The sequence below is a fragment of the Oncorhynchus masou genome, chromosome 21 (genome assembly GCF_036934945.1).
Source record: "Oncorhynchus masou masou isolate Uvic2021 chromosome 21, UVic_Omas_1.1, whole genome shotgun sequence".
NCBI lineage: Eukaryota > Metazoa > Chordata > Actinopteri > Salmoniformes > Salmonidae > Oncorhynchus > Oncorhynchus masou.
The window spans coordinates 22,600,694-22,618,621 of NC_088232.1; the positions used below are offsets into that span (position 1 = coordinate 22,600,694).

Below are 17,928 nucleotides of genomic sequence, written 5' to 3' on the forward strand. Positions count from 1 at the left end.
TCTCTCTCTCTCTCTCTCTCTCTCTCTCTCTCTCTCTCTCTCTCTCTCTCTCTCTCTCTCTCTCTCTCTCTCTCTCTCTCTCTCTCTCTCTCTCTCTCTCTCTCTCTCTCTCTCTCTCTCTCTCTCTCTCTCTCTCTCTCTCTCTCTCTCTCTCTCTCTCTCTCTCTCTCTCTCTCTCTCTCTCTCTCTCTCTCTCTCTCTCTCTCTCTCTCTCTCTCTCTCTCTCTCTCTCTCTCTCTCAGATTTGATTGGCTGTGTATCGGCCGCTGATCCAGGGGTGAGGGTTCGATCCCCACTTACGCCCTAACTTGATTTCTCTCTCTACTTCCCTCTAAAATAGCTCCACTGTCTTCCCAATGAAGCGTACAAATATGAAACGAGCACGGAATTGAGAGACTAAAGGGGGGTGTGATTGGTTCAGTGTGTCACTGGTGGGCCTGGCCTACCTGCTTACTACCTGGGGGTCAGTGTTAGTGAGGGACAGTTTACACACACATAACACACACACACAAACAGATCTGATGGTGAATAATGGCGTTGCCATAGGAGACAGCAGTTCCAGCCCTCTCCAAGCACCATCAGCACTTTGAAAGATTGCCTTCATACTTTTCCTTATCGCATCCCCCTCTCCCTCCCTTTCTCCCCCTTCTTCCCTCCATACCCCTCTCCCTCGCTCCGTCTCTTCCAGGTTACCCTCCACCCCCTCAGCCCGGCCCACGTCCCCCTCCAGTCCCTATCTGCTTGTTCCCCCTTCTCTACCCCGTCTCTCGCTGGCCCCACGATTCATCACCGGCCTATTGGCTGGCGGCATGGACAGCAGCGGCGCTACAGCGGAGGGGAGAACAGCAAACGGCCGCCATGTCATTGAGCTTTCTCTACCATGTCAATGTCACTCCTACACAGCTACAGCCCACAGCACACAGTCTGGATGCACCAAGCAAGACAACCTACCTAGACACACACACACCCAGCCAACCAGCCTGGAGCGACCAGACTCCGCCTCTCTCTGGGCGGTGTGTGTGATATCCAGGAGGAGATTAGATCAGTTATCCTGTGCTCAACCCAGGGTTTCCCAAACTCATTCCTGGGGCCCCCCTTGGGTGCATGTTTTGGTTTTTGCCCAAGAACTCAATAATCAAAGCTAGTAGAGCAGCTGCATCAGTCATAGGTAGATACGAGTCTACATTCTTCTCCCTCTGTGATGCTATATGAATACAGTGAAACTATACATCTCTCTCTCTCTATCTACTTCTCCCTCTGTGATGCTATATGAACAGTGAAACTATACATCTCTCTCTCTCTACTTCTCCCTCTATGAATACAGTGAAACTATACATCTCTCCCTCTTTACTTCTCCCTCTATGAATACAGTGAAACTATACATCTCTCCCTCTGTGATGGTATATGAATACAGTGAAACTATACATCTCTCCCTCTCTACTTCTCCCTCTGTGATGCTATATGATCAGTGAAACTATAACTCTCTCTCTCTCTCTCTCTCTCTGTGAATACAGTGAAACTATAACTCTCTCTCTCTCTGTGAATACAGTGAAACTATAAGTCTCTCTCTCTCTGTGAATACAGTGAAACTATAACTCTCTCTCTGTGAATACAGTGAAACTATAACTCTCTCTCTCTGTGAATACAGTGAAACTATAACTCTCTCTCTCTGTGAATACAGTGAAACTATAACTCTCTCTCTGTGAATACAGTGAAACTATAAGTCTCTCCCTCCAAGCGCTGTGGCGGTCAATACATTTTGTTAGCCAGTGATTGTCAAGCAAATAACTGCCGGTCTCATGGTAGTTGACCGTCAATGAACAAGAACACATTTAGCATCTCCTTCCATGCATTGCCTGCGAGCCGCTGATCAATGTGAAAAAGTCTCATTTAATACACTGTCACAATAAACCATTCTTTATTTTAGACGGGTCTAAAGAAACATGATATGAAGAAAATGTAGTGGATTTCAGGAGAACAGAATAGCATCCTCTGTATGTCCTTATGGAAGGCCCTGATCTGGCTATGCCATATGGCTGTAGGCTCCACCAGTTCATCTAGCAAACAAGATTTGTTTATAATTCTGTGGCATTATTTTTTTTTATTTGATAGTATGAAGAATACAATTGAACATAGCTGAATAAAATTAGAAAGGATATTTTCTCCTTTTAAAATGATAAACTTGGATTAGCTAACACAACCTGCTATTGGAACACAGGAGTGATTGGTTGCTGATAATGGGCTTCTGCACACCTATGCATATATTCCATTAAATATCAGCCGTTTCCAACTACAATAGTCATTTACAACATTAACAATGTCTACACTGTATTTCTGATCAATTTGATGTTGTAATGGACAAAAAAATATGCTTTTCTTTCAAAAACGAGGACATTTCTAAGTGACCCCAAACTTTTGAATGGTAGTGTACATCAATTCTTATTAGCCAATGCCTGTCAAGTGATCGGGTTCTTCTCACAGGCATTTCAGCAAAGTAGGCTACAAGTGAAGACAGACACATTGGGGGCGCAAAATTTGCCACTGATGGAATACCAAGGTGTATATTGTTAGAAGACGTGTCCACATTCAGCATACTTTGTGTCAGTTAACAAGATCTCTTCAAATTAGAAGAGCGGCAATGAGCACACAGCAGTAGGCTAGAAGTGCAAATGTTCCAAAAATGCAATCAATTAGCGGGGAAACACCGTTCTCAAAAGTGATCGCAAATACAATTATGCATGTATGCTTTATTACATAGGTGCATTTCCATGGTGTAAATTATCTTCCCCAAACTTGAAACTCTGCGCCCTCTTTGTATCCCAATTAGGCTCTACACCGGTTGTAAAGCAGATTAATATACTTCATTTTAAGAAGTTATTTGGTCACTTTAGTTGTGATACAAACCTTATCAAAACATATAGGCGTATCGGCTAGGCTACAGGAGGCGTGCCCTGTTTCTTGTGTTACTGTACACACTGGGAATCATTCACAAGTGATAATACACCATTCACAAATGATAGGCTAATAGTGTCACCCATCAGACTATTCTTAATTTAATGTCGTCTTTACATATGCTAAATAATATATGTGTGTAATTCGCTTTGATTTAGAATAGACCGTTATCATGTGCCTGTCTCGTAACAGGTGCATGGGAAGAAAAAAAACACATGTCATCGATGCACTTAACTAGTGAATGAAGAACACTTTTCTCCGTGGTTCATTTTCTTGCCAGCCAGGTAGGTTATACTCCTGTTGTAAAGAGAAGCAATGTGCTTAACATTAGAAACCTTGATAAATAAATACAGTAGGCTTAACCTATAGAAAGAGGATGGTATCCTCCTCTTTTTAATAGAGGGCATCACTATTTACTCACACAATTGCATAGGCTACAGAAATTTTGCGCAACATCTCCTCATGGGCTCTCATGAAGTGCTTGATTTGATTTTTGAAAACATTTGTAGTCAGAGTGATTAGAGGGACAATAGAGTGCTGAGTATGAGTCAGATAGCAAGTTTGGTAGCCTACTAATGACCATCAGCAGCATCAGAGCTTGAAGAAGCCTAATTACAGTGAATAAACGGTCACGTGGAATTTGACTGCAATTATGACTCGTGACCGCCAGTATGGCGCTAATACGTTCACTGTAACAGCCACACTCTTTCCCTCTCTCTCCGGGAAACTTTATTGGCATGGGAAACATTGCCAAAGCAAATGAAAAAACAACAAACACTCTTGCTGTCTCTGCTATGCCTCAGTGACTGTAACACCACTAATTAAAGCTCTTTGACTCCACCGCTGCCCTCTCCTGGTCAAATAAACCCTTCTGGTGAGTTCACAGTCCTCTCTCCTTCAAGAGAATACAATAGGAACAAATACATGAACATAACAAATGTGTGAATATACCAAATGAATAGACACAGACATGGGCTCATAGGCATGCCCACACACACACACACACACACACACACACACACACACAGCAAGTTTATTAGAGTCCTCCTCCAGCTCTGTTAGTTTACTGTTGGTCCCATGCCTCTCCTACTGAGCAGCAGAGGTAACACTGTACTGTATGTTCCCATAGAAAAGGTTATGATTCAGCCCATATGAAAGCACAGTTAAATATTAATGACATAGTGAATAATAGATGGGTTGTGTATGTGTGTGTGTGTACAGTTCAGCAGCCTGCCTGGTAAAGTAGTCCTTAATCAAGCAATAATGAGTGCTAGGCTATATGTCAACAGGGCCTTGTAATGCTGCCATATCAGCAAGTAGATAATGGGAGAGAATTAGGATCACTTAGATCCAATTCAAATATTCAATGAAGACACTGTAGCGAGAGTGGTTTGGCTTCGATTGTCATAACCTCAATCAGGGTGTGAACTTGCGGTCCTCTCCAGTCCCTCCCTGGGCGATCACCTCTAGTCTGTCCGTCCAGCCGAGCGTACTCCTCTGGCTGCAGAGCGTCGGCCCTCTCCACTCCTTGTCCTCTCCCTGCTCGTCACTCTGCTAGAAGTAAAGAGACGACAAAATCACCTCATATCAGGTCTGATCCCCTCACATCTCCACTCCTCACTCTACACACACACACTGCTGGGCCTGGACGGTGTGCTGGGACGTTACGGGGCCAGGCCCACGGTAAAAGGCCAGCGCTGTCCTGGTGTCCCTTCTCATCTCCATCAGTCCCCAACCCTGGTTCCTGACCTAGAAACCACAGACCTGGCTGCCACCACCATACAGCACCGTGTATGTGTGTTTGTTTGTGTGTGTTCGTGCGTGTGCACGTGCTCTCCTCTCTTCCCTCCTGCCCAAACCCCCACCCCCCGACTTTCTGTCACCGCTGCCCCTCTGACCTGTTCGGGGGCGAATCGAAACACTATACGAGTTACTGTGGTGACAGGCGATGGTCATGGCTGCTCAGGTGGACGGAGAGTAGCGGGGGGAAGGGGATGTGTATGTGTGTTGGGGGCCGAGGAGGAGACGAGATGGCTTGTGGCACGGTGGCTCTCCTGCCTGCCCAGCAGCCTGACTGTCAGGCCCAATGTCTGCACCAGAGGAGAGGGATGGAGGGATGGAGGAAATGGAGAGAGAGGGAGAAGCAGTAGAGGATAGGTAACACGGGAGGGATGGAGGTCAAAGAAGGGATGAAGAGCGAAGGTGATGGAAGGTTGGGAAGATTGGAGGAAGGTGGAAAGGATAGAGCGATGGAGTGGGGGGGGGGGGGGAGTAACAGAGGATACCAGGTCTACCAACCTGACATCAACCCCTCTGGGCAAATTCCGACCACAAGCCTATGATCACTCCTCTGTCCCCTCTCTCTCGTTCTCTTTTAATACCCATCTCTCTATTTTACAGGGCATTAAGGCAGCATGGCCTCTGGAGAAGCCCTCTCAGGGGAAGGCTGTGGCCTTGTTAAGAGTGGACACTAAGACACTAAGCGTCCAGGAGCTCCATGTGGACCTGTCTGACACGCATCCTGAGAGAGAGGGGAAAGAGAGGCATGTAAAATACATACGCACACACACACACACCGAAACACACAAGCGTACACACACACAAACTGATACACACGCGTAGATACACACACTCACAGTCATACAAGCCCACGCACACATACATACACACACACACACACACAAACAGAATCACAAACATAGAAACAAAGAAATACACACAAACATAACAGAGTAGAGAATAGGGAGCCCAAATAGTGTTTACATTTAGATACATGGTTTTCTTGGTCCAAACATCACTCTGCTCGACAGACCAAGACTAAATTCAGTTTTATTTACAAGAGGAGAGAGATTACACTTCTGTTATTGCAGAAACACAGAGGGGAAAAACCTCCACAGATGCGCGGACACACACACACACACAAATTATATTACAGCAAGCCTGCATCAGATACAATGAAGTATTTCCAGGGGATCTCGAAGCAACAAAGTCTATAAACTATATAATGCCATCAATAAAAAAATGGAGGAGCGTTTTAAGAGCATTAGAAAAGTTTGATCTGCTTCGGGCGAAGCCTCCAGGGACTTCAGGAGCTGGAATTATTTATCAAAATGAAATGTCATATTAGTTTGTCTTTTTCTAATTAGATTTGGGCTTTCATAGTGGGTTTGTTTTTCATCTTGGTGGCAGTTTCAGTTGGACGAGAGCAGGGATATGTAGATTACACACTAATGTTATGTGGAAGATACACATTAAAACCATGTTTTTGCTTAAAACAGTAATGTACTCTAGGCAAAAACTGTTAGAATCAACGCCGTTTCCACGTCATTTAAACAAACAAAAAATGTGATATGATGACGTTGAATCAATGTTGACAACTGATTAGATTTGCAAAAAGTAAGTAAGGGAATTTCCAACTTTTGACCTAAATCCAAATACATGGTGATTTCTTTTTGTTGATTTCGCGCTGAATTTACGTTAGTTGAACGGAACAAAATCAAAATTAGAACTGAAGTCTGTACCCAGTGGGTATTATGCTATTGTGATACCCTCGTAGGAGGTCCATCTGACCACACACGCAACCCATATCTCACAGAGAGGACAGCTCCTCATGGCTAGCCCTGTGTGTGGTACAGGAAGCACCACTACAAACACCAGCTCATCAGATCCATCAAACACCTCCAACCACCAACACCGCAATCACATGCAAAGAAAGGACACCCTGATGTGTGTGTGTGTGAGATATATATATATATATATATATATATATATATATATATATATATATATATATATATATGTGTGTGTGTGTGTGTGTGTGCACGTGGTTGCATGCCATACCACAGGATGTCGCTAGCAACTTAATTGGGGAGAACGGGCTTGCGGTAAATGGCTGGAGCGGAGTACGTAGAATGGTTTCAAACACATGGTCTTTGATACCATCCCAAGTGGCGCCGTTCCGGCCATTATTACGAGCCGTCCTCCCCTCAGCAGCCTCCTGGGATGCGTACATTATGTGCGTGTGCCTGCGTGCGCGTGACAGGGACGACGGTAAGGGCAGACACAGATGTCCTTTGAGTGCAGACACACCTTGTTAAGGGTATTAGGATCAACACAGTGATTGATCTACGTGTCAGGTGCCTAAGTGAAGCACTGGAGCCGTCCCTACCCAACCTCATTTTACTCTACAGGGTCAATTAAGACCCGGGAAGGGAGAGTTGGAGAGGAGGCAGGGATAGGGGGGGGGGGGTCCAGAGAGGTGATGCAAGAATGACAAACACACACTTGAAACACTGAGGAGTACTCTGTTGTTTTCAGGTGCCAGTAACCACACAAGGAGAGAAAAAGAGACAGAGACACAGAGAGAAAGAGAGAGAGAAGAACAGCGCTCACTATGACAACACTAACGCAACTGGACTGACAACGGTGGCTTTAGATGGGCTAATGAACTATCTTAACCATGACAGTCCCTCAGTGATAGCAGTTCCCACAGTCATTTCTCTCGGTGATTTCCTTCTGTGTTTCCTTTCCATGGCTGTGCAGCAGAGTCCGCTTCACAGACACACTTGTCACTCCCATACATCTCTATTCACACACCCACAGCGAGCCTGTGATGTATTGAGTAGTAGAGTGTGTCTGGTGGATGTTAAATATAGATGCTACGGGATGAGAGCGTAACGTAGCTGAGAAAGCCTGATGAATGTTAGATTGGACAGGATATTGGCCCCTACTTATTCCATCGCTATTAGACTAATAGACCTTCATTTCATACTGATCACCCCTTCTATTCCATTCCATCACCAGCACTTCCACGCTACACACAATGGGGAAACAAGAGTTGAAATAGAATATAATGCAAAATAAAATGGAACAGAATAGAACGCAGAAATGCACCGTCAACCAACAGTGGAGTCATGGCCCCATTACAGAGGGAAACATTAAACAAGACTTTTCTTCTGGTTGCTCTGAGGTTTATTCGACCGGCTACTAAACTAGAAACATCTGCAAAAGCCTGATCCAAAGAAAAGCCTGAAGACAGAAGTTAGTCTACACTACTAGTCTACAGTTGCGTTAGTCTACGGTTGCGTTAGTCTACGGTAGCGTTAGTCTACGGTTGTGTTAGTCTACGGTTACGTTAGTCTACGGTTACGTTAGTCTACGGTTACGTTAGTCTACAGTAACGTTAGTCTACTGTTATGTTAGCCTATAGTTAGTTAGTGTAGTTAGTCTACACTACCGTTAGTCTACACTACTAGTCTACAGTTGCGTTAGTCTACGGTAGCGTTAGTCTACGGTAACGTTAGTCTACGGTAACGTTAGTCTACGGCAACGTTAGTCTACGGCAACGTTAGTCTACGGCAACGTTAGTCTACGGTTACGTTAGTCTACGGCTACGTTAGTCTACGGCTACGTTAGTGTACGGTAACGTTAGTCTACGGTAACGTTAGTCTACTGTTACGTTAGTCTACTGTTACGTTAGTCTACGGTAACGTTAGTCTACGGTTACGTTAGTCTACGTCTACGTTAGTCTACTGTTACGTTAGTCTACGGTAACGTTAGTCTACGGTAACGTTAGTCTACGGTTACGTTAGTCTACTGTTATGTTAGTCTACGGTTACGTTAGTCTACGGTTACGTTAGTGTACGGCTACGTTAGTGTACAGTAACGTTAGTCTACAGTAACGTTAGTCTACTGTTATGTTAGTCTACTGTTGTTAGCCTATAGTTAGTTAGTGTAGTTAGTCTTACCTCTGCATGCATGCAGCCCAATGCAGAGAGAATTCTCCATCAACACAAACAAATGAGCCTTCTCTTCTGGGCAGGTGGGAGCTCTCCTCCTCCTCCTCCTCTTCTTCTCCCCTTTCTCCTTGAAAGGAAGGATGGCAGGGCCTGGATAGGGTTAACCCATTCACCCCTCTTCTCCTCCTCCCCTCGCCTGCCTTTCCCTCTCTCTCTCTATCTATCCCCCTCACTCCCTGCATCCATTTGCAAATGATCTCGCTTGTCTGCATATTGTCACTTACAGCCTGCCCGGCCATTCATCAGCTGTCGGCTTGCCGTGCGCTCTCCCCACCAGCTCCCCCTCTCCTCCCTTCCCCCCTCCTCTACATCCACGCTCCTTGTGCCCAACACATTTATTTGTTCCTTCTCTGACCTGGAGAATAGGGGTCTCTCTCTCTCACAGTCACACTCTCCTTAGGTACTCCTCCCCTCTCCATCGTGTGTTTCTGGGGCACAGCTCAACCCGATAATGGAGAAGGAGCAATCTTGAAAAACAAAAAAAGGAAAGGATGAGGACAACTGTGAGAGTCAGTCCACCTATCCTGGTTGAATGTTGAGATTATTTTGTTGGCCCCCCTCAATACCCTCTCCCACAGCACACTCGTTTTCCTGTGAGAGGGTGTCTCACTGTTGGGGGAGGGGGGGGGTCTGTGGAGGGTGTACAGACAGATGACCTGAGTGTGTTTCTGTCGGGGCAGGGGTGCGGGGAAGCACGGCAGAGGGAGAGACGTCACACACTGGATTTATGGGCCCTTATCAGCATGCCATTTGCATCTGCGTTCAGCTGAGTTGCACAGGCCCATTTTCTCTAGCCCTCCATCTCTTTTCATCTGCTCTCTCTCAGTATCCATCTCACTCCCTCTGTCTCCATCTCTATCTCTCTCTCAATCTCACCCTGACTCCATCTCTCTGCTCATTCAATTCAATTTCAATTTAGGGGCTTTATTGGCATGGGAAACATGTTTACATTGCCAAAGTAAGTGAAATATATTTTTTTTAAAGAAGTGAAATAAACAATTTACAGTAAACATTACACTCACAAAAGTTCCAAAATAATATTAGACAAATGTCATATGTCTATATACAGTGTGGTAATGATGTGCAAATAGTTAAAGTACAAAAGGTAAAATAAATCAACATAAATATAGGTTGTATTTACAATGATGGCAACCAGTGAGGAACAACCCTTTTCTTGTGGCAACAGGTCACACATCTTGTTGCTGTGATGGCACACTGTGGTTTTTCACCCAGTAGATATGGGAGTAAAGCAAAATTGGATTTGTTTTCAAATTCTTGTGGGTCTCTGTAATCTGAGGGAAATATGTGTCTTTAATATGGTCATACATTTGGCAGGAGTTTAGGAAGTGCAACTCAGATCCACCTCATTTTGTGGGCAGTGTGCACATAGCCGGTCTTCTGCTGAGAGCCAGGTCTGCCTTTGGCGGCCTTTCTCAATAGCAAGGCTATGCTCACTGAGTCTGTACATAGTCAAAGACGTCCTTCATTTTGGGTCATTCACAGTGGTCAGGTATTCTGCCATTTGCATCTGCGTTCAGCTGAGTCCCACAGGCCCATTTTCTCTAGCCCGCCATTTCTTTTCATCTGCTCGTTTTTTTTTTGTAAATTCTTTCTAATGTTTTTAGTAAATTCTTTCCAATGTGTCAAGTATTTATCTTTTTGTTTTCTCACAATTTGGTTGCGTCTAATTGGGCAGCTGTGCTGGGGCTCTGTGGGTTCTGTTTGTGTTTGTGAACAGAGCCCCAGGACCAGCGTGCTTTGGGGGCTCTCATTCTCATCGTCTTCCATCTCTCTACCTCTGTCCCCCGTGCCTATTTTGTCACCCTTTCTGTTCGTATCCTTGTTTCTTTTCTAATTCTCTTTCTCTGTAGTCATACCACCAACACCACACTCACTCCCCCTTACTTCTGTGTGACTCCCCTCCCCCTCTAAACATTCCCACTGCATTAGCAAAGACAAGGCATCTATTATACATGCAGTGGTTTCACAAGTCCAGTTGGGGGGGGGGGGGGGGGGGGGTCCCATGTATCATGTATCATTAAGCTATCTGATTTGGAATTATAGGACCCCTGTATGTAAACAATTTTATTTTAACAAAATAATGAATTTGGCCTTTACTACTATAGGCCACAGAAACGCATAGAATAACACATTCATAAATGCCCCAAACATATAGAAAAAAAGTAAATAAATCATAAGAAATAAAGTTCAGACTTTTACTCAAGTATTATTTTACTGGGTGACTTTCACCTGAGTCATCTTCTACTTAGGGATCTTTTCTTTTACTCAACTATGACAAACAGGGTACTTTTTCCACCACTGCTGAACCCGAAAGATGTTTACGTTAATAAGGTTGATGCACAGATGCGTCAGCAGACTCTGAAGGGCTAAATGCAGCTGTGGAGGAATACCAAATCAGCTCCAACTCCTGCAACTTGGGAGGGTGGCCATTCATTCCACCCGAGAGGGAGCATAGGGTTGCTTGCATGTGTGTGAGCTCTTCCGTGTCCATGTAACAGAAGGACACACAGTGCAATGCGATCCGATCAAAAGAGATACTTGGTTGACACTCGTGTACAGAAACCGAATCGTCACACATCTCTATTTCAATTGACTAAATATTTTTTATTTTTTTAAATCGGACCTAAAACTGGAATGCAGTGTATCTTGATATCACTTCCTCTCTTCCTCCACCTGGTTCAAGTCATTCCTGGAATCCCCAAGTTGCCCCTTCTCTCCATCCCTATTTATCTGTGTTCATTACAAGGAACACCGCAGCGGTGAATCTGCTACTGTAGTAGGTATCATTTCACCTATTTAAATCTTAAAACAGGAAAGGGGGGGGAGGAAGAGAGCGGGAAAACGTACCCACCCACTCTCCCTCTTCTTGCATTTCAGGCACTCCGCTCCCTCTCTCCCACACATTATTCACACCCTTTTCACCTCACAATCCTCTGCTTGCCAATCACTTTCCCGCACATGTCACTTCCATAAGGCAGGCAGATGGAGACCCATACCGGGCCGGTCACGCTAGGCCAGAGTCCCTCCAACACCCCCTCTTTAATAATAAATGGACACTTCCATTATGAGCTCTGATGCTGCCTTCAGGCTCAGGCAGGTTCACTCATGCTACGGGACGGGGGGGTTAGAGGGGTGGAGGAGGACAGGGGTTGGGATGCGTCGTTCCAGAGTTTGGGATGAGGTGAAGGAGGGATGAGCGGTAGGGGATAGCACCAAACTATCCCCCACCACATTTTATTTGCCATGAAAATAGAGCTCTTTGGCCACACGGGAAAGTACCTCATACCTACTGCAAAACGTGGTGGTGGATGTTTGATGTTATGGCGCCATTTTGCTCCCACTAGTCCTGGGGCCCTTAAAGGTCAACAGCATCATGAATTTGACAGAGTACCAGGACATTTTAGACAAAAACCTAGTTGCCTCTGCCAGGTGGCTGAAACTTGGCTGCAAGTTGATCATCCTGCAAAATAATAACCCCAAGCATAAAAAATTAAATAAAAAAAGATTCAAAGAAATGGTTAATTGACCACAAAAATCAACATTTTGTAATGGACATCTCAGTGTACGGATTTGAACCCCATTGGAAACCTGTCTATTGAATTGAAGGGGGAAGTCCAAGTGCAGACAAACAATATCAAGGATCTGGAAAGATTCTGTATGGAGGAATGGTCTAAGATCCCTCCCAAAGTGTCCAACTCATAAAACCTTTTAGAAAAGGCTGTGTCATTATCCTCGCAAGGGGAGGGGGTGATGCAGTACTGAAAACAGGAACGCCAATCATCTTTAGCCCTATATTTGAGGTTTTTTTTTATCACTTAATACTATCTTTCTCTGAGCAATTGTATTAGTATAAAATACTATAATTTCTCCAGTTTTAGAGCTTACAATACAGCTCAGTATTTGTATAATTTATTTGAGTCTTTTGTGCCAATCATTTCGGACGAGGTTGGGGTGGGTTAAGGGAGTCTAAGCCACAAGACAATAACTTTATGCTGTTCTCTCACAGAGCTCCATCGGTAACCCTTACATATAGTAGTTATTTTTTATTGTGTTACTATTTTCCCTTGAATTTATTTAGCAAAAATCTTTCTTTTTTTTAAAAACTCTGCATTGTTGGTTAAGGGCTCGTAAGTTAACATTTCACTTTTAGGGGTATTCGGCGCGTGATAAATACAATTTGAACACGTAGCTACTGTAAAACACTGTGTGTGTGTCAGACAATTACCTACAGGTTAACCTCTAGTCAAACTGTACGGGTAAGCGTGGACAGACAGCGGTTGATAAGTAGTAGTGGAACTGGTTACAGAAGTGCTGTGGGCTGAGCAGTCGCTTGTGCTTTTAGCACGGTACAATCCTATCATCTCTTACTCATGTGGTCGCAATAGACTCACAACCCTGAGTGCAAACAGTAAACCGGTTTCCGGCGTGGAGTCAATTGTCTGTGTGCGCGTGATACTGTAACATACAAGCAATGTCTCAAGTGTGAATGTGTGTGAATGTGCATGCCTGAGTGTCGAGTGTCTGTGTTCTGGTGTCCGTCTGTATGAATGCATGCATGCGTTTGTGTATGGGTGAGTGAGTGCGTTTGTCACACTGGGCTCTGAAAAAGTGATGGAATTTGGGCCCGCCACCTGCGACATTTGAACTATGACCTCTGCCCCGAGTCAGCTGATCAGGACCCTGGAAAAGAGGCTTTCCACTGGCCCTCTGATAACCCAAATACGTGAACACAGGCAGAACCCGTTACTGCAGCACACAGCCCTCTACTGTACACCAGCCATGTTACACTGTAGGACATTTAGCACGTTTCAACTCCGTGTTTCAAACGTTCTCTTAAATTGCACTGATGACATGCTCCCTACACATGACCCCATTATCCCCAACCACAGCAATCACCTGATCCCCCTCCTATCCTCCACCACCCATCCAAAACCTCCATCTCTTCTTCTCCACCCCCACCTCAGACTAGGACACGGGATGCTCTTGGTAAATAAACACTTGCATGACAATGGGCCCTAGCGTTGGGCTGGGCTGTGGTGGCTGCCATTGTATATTTATAGGGAGTTGAGTTCATAATTCATGGTGAAGGATTACTTTGGAGTCGATGGTCCCAGGCCTTCTATCCTCTCACGCTCTCCTCCTCATCCTTGCTTCCCCACTACAGTAAGCTACTGACACAGAGAGCACTAACAATACTGGACATATGCAGGACTGCCGCTCTCGCCGCTGCCCACCCCCATTATAATAATATATTCAAGGATTAAAAAGGGGGGTTTTATCTTGGAGCTCCCATGCATTATGAATGGGGAATTTCAAAATTTAATTGCCCCGAATTAAATGATTCAAGATAATGTTTCTTTTATAAATTCGTAATAGGTCCAGGGGGCAGAGAAATACATTAAATTAAACTTCACTCCCCAACAAAGGAAAAGAGAAAGAGAGTGGGGGTAAAAAGGTATGCTGACCTTGTGCCCCTGGAGGAGTGTAAGGACTGTTTGGAGAAGAGCGCAGGAGGAGGAGAGAAAGAAAGAACAAGACTGTACACAAATAGGAGGTGAGAAATTAGAGTCACTTTAATCTGTGGCGTTTCCATGTGGACAGTTTCATGACTATTCTGTGTTGTCCATCACAACCTTCTGTCACCATCACACAGGACCAACCTCAAACTACTGCAATGCGGTGAGCTGGACTGATCCGCGATCTGTATGTTGTACAGTGTAAGAAGTATTGTGCCAACTTGTCACTGTACTTACACTGCGTTTAAGGTAAAGGTTAGGGTAGTCTCGTGGGGCCATCCTTTCAAACCTGGCCTTGTTGACAGAATGTGAGAAGCCTTGGTTCCCCAAGACTAGGGTTGCTGTCATGTACAGTAACAATGAATCATTTCAACAGTTACACTGTACTTACAATAATCATCATACGGCCACGAGAACCCTGCAAAAGTCTAAACGTTACCACCAACTATCAATGTCAGAGGAGTTAGCTAAAGCACAGAGTACAGATCTTGGACCAGGCTTGCAAGGTAGCCCGAGTGCTTGTCCGTTTGTGCCATCATGCCAACTCCTTGTCACTCATTGGCTTGACAATGACAGCAATGGGGTTGGGCAAGAGCACAAACAGACCTGGGACCAGGCGAAAAGGCGAGCTGGTGAGGACTTTGTGGCTAGATAGAACAGGGTGCTGTGAATTGCTTGGAGAGTGTGATTGGTTAAAGCAGTAGGAAGAATTCTCAGTAACTGTACACTACACTAACTGGAAACAATCTTTAGAGAAGCAGCAGGTAAAGACTGGTAGAGAATCCTACAAAATGGCAAGTAGCGGTAGTAGTCCAGTGGGAGTCAATCAAAATACAGGAACAAACCAGTCCATGATGAGAGGTCGGAGTGAGACAAAGCACAGTATGCAGCAGGAAACATGGTGATACTTCAACAAAGGTAGAAAACGAGCCCCTTTTATAGTTGCGTTATACAGCAGAATAGACTTCGGAGCAACTCTCATTTTGCGGTTGGTAACATCATGAACAGATAGACAAATTAGAATTAAGCAGCGCGAGCTAACACTTTGGCGAAAATAAACGGCTTGTGCATGGCCTATCAAAAATGTCCGCACAAGTCCGTCCGTCCGTCCGTCCGTCGCGCGGGGGAGACGGGTATGCAGCCGCCAATGAATTAGCTCCCTGTGCCGACATGAACCGCTGTCTGCTAACAGATGAAATGACAATAACAGCTACTGTACTGGAGTTACGAGGTTATTTAAGAGCTTAGGCATCTAAATGGAGAGAGAGCTAAACTCCACATCATGTTTCGATAGCCATTTAATGGCTAACACAAAAAAACTAACTGAGCAGATGTCAATACAGACAACAAAAAAAACATACGTTGAAAATTAGCGATTGGCTCAGAGACCCTCTGTATTAACGGTTTGTTTGTCTGGTTTCTGGCGTGGAGGGAGGAGTAACAAAAATAGTTTGCAACGTTTCAGGATGTCCAACTACAAAACCAGCATCTAAGTGAAATGAGCAGAAGTCCTTTGTGTGAACCACGTCTTGTCGTGTCTTGCCGAAGGTTTGACTTCGTCACCATTCTGACTTACGGGCTCTCATAATATGGACTAGCGTTAGTCATATTCTTCATCGCAAAAGAAACTCATCCTCTTGGGTGATTCAATTTGCAACTTGATGAGCTGTGGTACATTCATAATAAAGTTTTAAATGAAAAAAAAAATGAAAAAAAGACCCAAATCACCTGATTTTAGCCATCAAAATTCACTCAATCAACACACATATTATCCTTTCCATTACATTTCAAATGGTACTTCATACTCTTGAGTAAAGAAATAAAACACTGATTGTTCCCAGAAGAAGTGCACAGGACATTTTGTGCCAACAGTTTCCTTCAGTTGTATTTAAAATGCTATTGAGTAAAACCAGGAAGTGCAGCACGAGAAGAGAGAGAGGCGAAGTGATGATCTCAAACAGAGAACAAAGAGCCAGAGAAAAAGATTGCGAAATTATACTAGGTGTATATTAAAAAGGTGCAATATGCAGAAATCGCTCTGCCATTTCCTGGTTTCAAACATTCTAACAGTTTGCCTAATTTCAGTTTGTGACAAAACAAACCGTTGTGAAATATCTTTTCAATAACCCCAAAAATTGTTTTTCAGTTGTTTGAAGCTGGTGTACTAAAGCGAAAGTAAAAGACTCAAAAACTAAACTTAAGAATAGGAAACATAGAAATGATCTAACACTTCTTAAACTTACTATCAATGAAAATTAGATCTAAAAATCCCATTGCTATGTGAATTTGGTCAGGTTTCCCAAAAAGTAACACATATTGCAGCGTTAAGATAAACTACAGTAATAAACTGACAGAGGTAAAGGGTTAGGATGAGATTGTGGCTTGCTCGAGACTAAATTAAATACAATTCAAATCTAATTTCTTTCCTTCTGTCCCACCTACAGTAGTGGAACTGAAACCAGGGCCGTCCCCTGCCATTGTTAATCCCTACCGTTCTCTCACAGCTTGTATGTGAATAAACTCAATGTAAACCAGTTAAACCACTGTTCAAACCTCAAACAAAAAGCCCGTTTTTCATGTAAATGACAAACTTCTAATGCTCAGACAGAAGGCCGATGGGGGAGACACACTGACTGGCAGTGTGCAAGCAGTCGGCAGCGGTTGGTAGGTAGAAAGGCACCAATAACAAAGCCATGGAAGGAGGGACGAACCAACGAAATGGACAGATCGTGAAAAGTTCTACCATTTAAAAATTCAAATTCTGTTTTTTATTTTTTATTCTAAGCTCCTTCTTTATTTCTGAGTCACTTTAGAGAGACAAAAATAAAGAAATAGAAAAGGGCTGACTGACTGGCTGACTGCTGCTCTTCTTCTGCAATAACGGTTATCTAGATGATGATTCCATCTATTCACTGTTGACTTTGGGCTCGTCTCCAGTTCGTTCCACACTCAGGTCCAAGTCCACTCCCAGTGAGAGAGAAGCAGTAGCCTCGTCTCCGTTCTTGGTTTGGCCTTCCTGTTCCTGGGTGGTTGCAGGGACAGCAGTGTCAGGCATGGTGGAGTTAGCATCCACATTATCCCCCTCCTGAGCAGGGCTAGTGTCCTGGGCTTGGCTAACACTTCGGCCTGCGTCTGAGGAGATTGAGCTAGCTTCTTTGCTAGCCTCCTGAATCGGGCTAGCGTCTCCAACCTCCAGGACTGGGCTAGCGTCCTCCGTCGGGCTAGCGTCCGTACCGTTCCCGTTGACCACCACCTTCCCACCATCCCCGTTGACTATGAGGGGGGCTAGATCCCTGGCTGCGCCCCCGTGTCCCAGCTGCTGTACCTGAGCCAACACCTGCTCCACCGCTGCCTGATCGTCTCCCTCCTCGTCCTCCTCCTCCAGTTTCCTCAGGATGATGGGCAGTTTGTCGTCGGCGTCGGCATTCTCCAGCAGGGCGATGTCGCTCTCCTCATAGCGGGGCAGCGGAGCGCCCTCCTCCTGCTGCTGCTGGAAGTGCAGGCGCTTGGCCTTGCCGCTGGCCACCACCTTCTCCAGGATCTGCTTCTCAGCCAGGCGCAGCTGGATGGCCACGCCGGAGTGGAGAGAGAGGCCGGGCTTCTCCAACGCACACTGGTCATCCTGGAGGACAGGGAGGTGG

The 17,928-nt window shown here is 44.9% G+C and overlaps 1 protein-coding gene and 1 long non-coding RNA gene across 3 annotated transcripts in view; both read right to left on the minus strand.

Annotated features, from left to right (window-relative positions):
- Window positions 1-3,316: 3,316 nt before the first annotated feature.
- LOC135507360 (uncharacterized) lies at window positions 3,317-8,803 on the minus strand. Its single transcript, XR_010450651.1, has 2 exons — window positions 8,700-8,803; window positions 3,317-4,506 (listed from the first exon to the last, which is right to left on the minus strand). It is a non-coding gene; the product is annotated as an uncharacterized LOC135507360 (long non-coding RNA).
- Window positions 8,804-14,321: 5,518 nt separating this feature from the next.
- setd3 (SET domain containing 3, actin histidine methyltransferase) overlaps window positions 14,322-17,928 on the minus strand; it is a 65,061-nt gene continuing 61,454 nt past the window's right edge. For both annotated transcript variants that reach the window (XM_064927783.1, XM_064927782.1), the window contains exon 13: window positions 14,322-17,909. In XM_064927783.1, coding sequence (XP_064783855.1) covers window positions 17,193-17,909 — 717 coding nt within the window. In that variant the 3' untranslated portion in view covers window positions 14,322-17,192. The remainder of the gene's footprint in view (window positions 17,910-17,928) is intronic.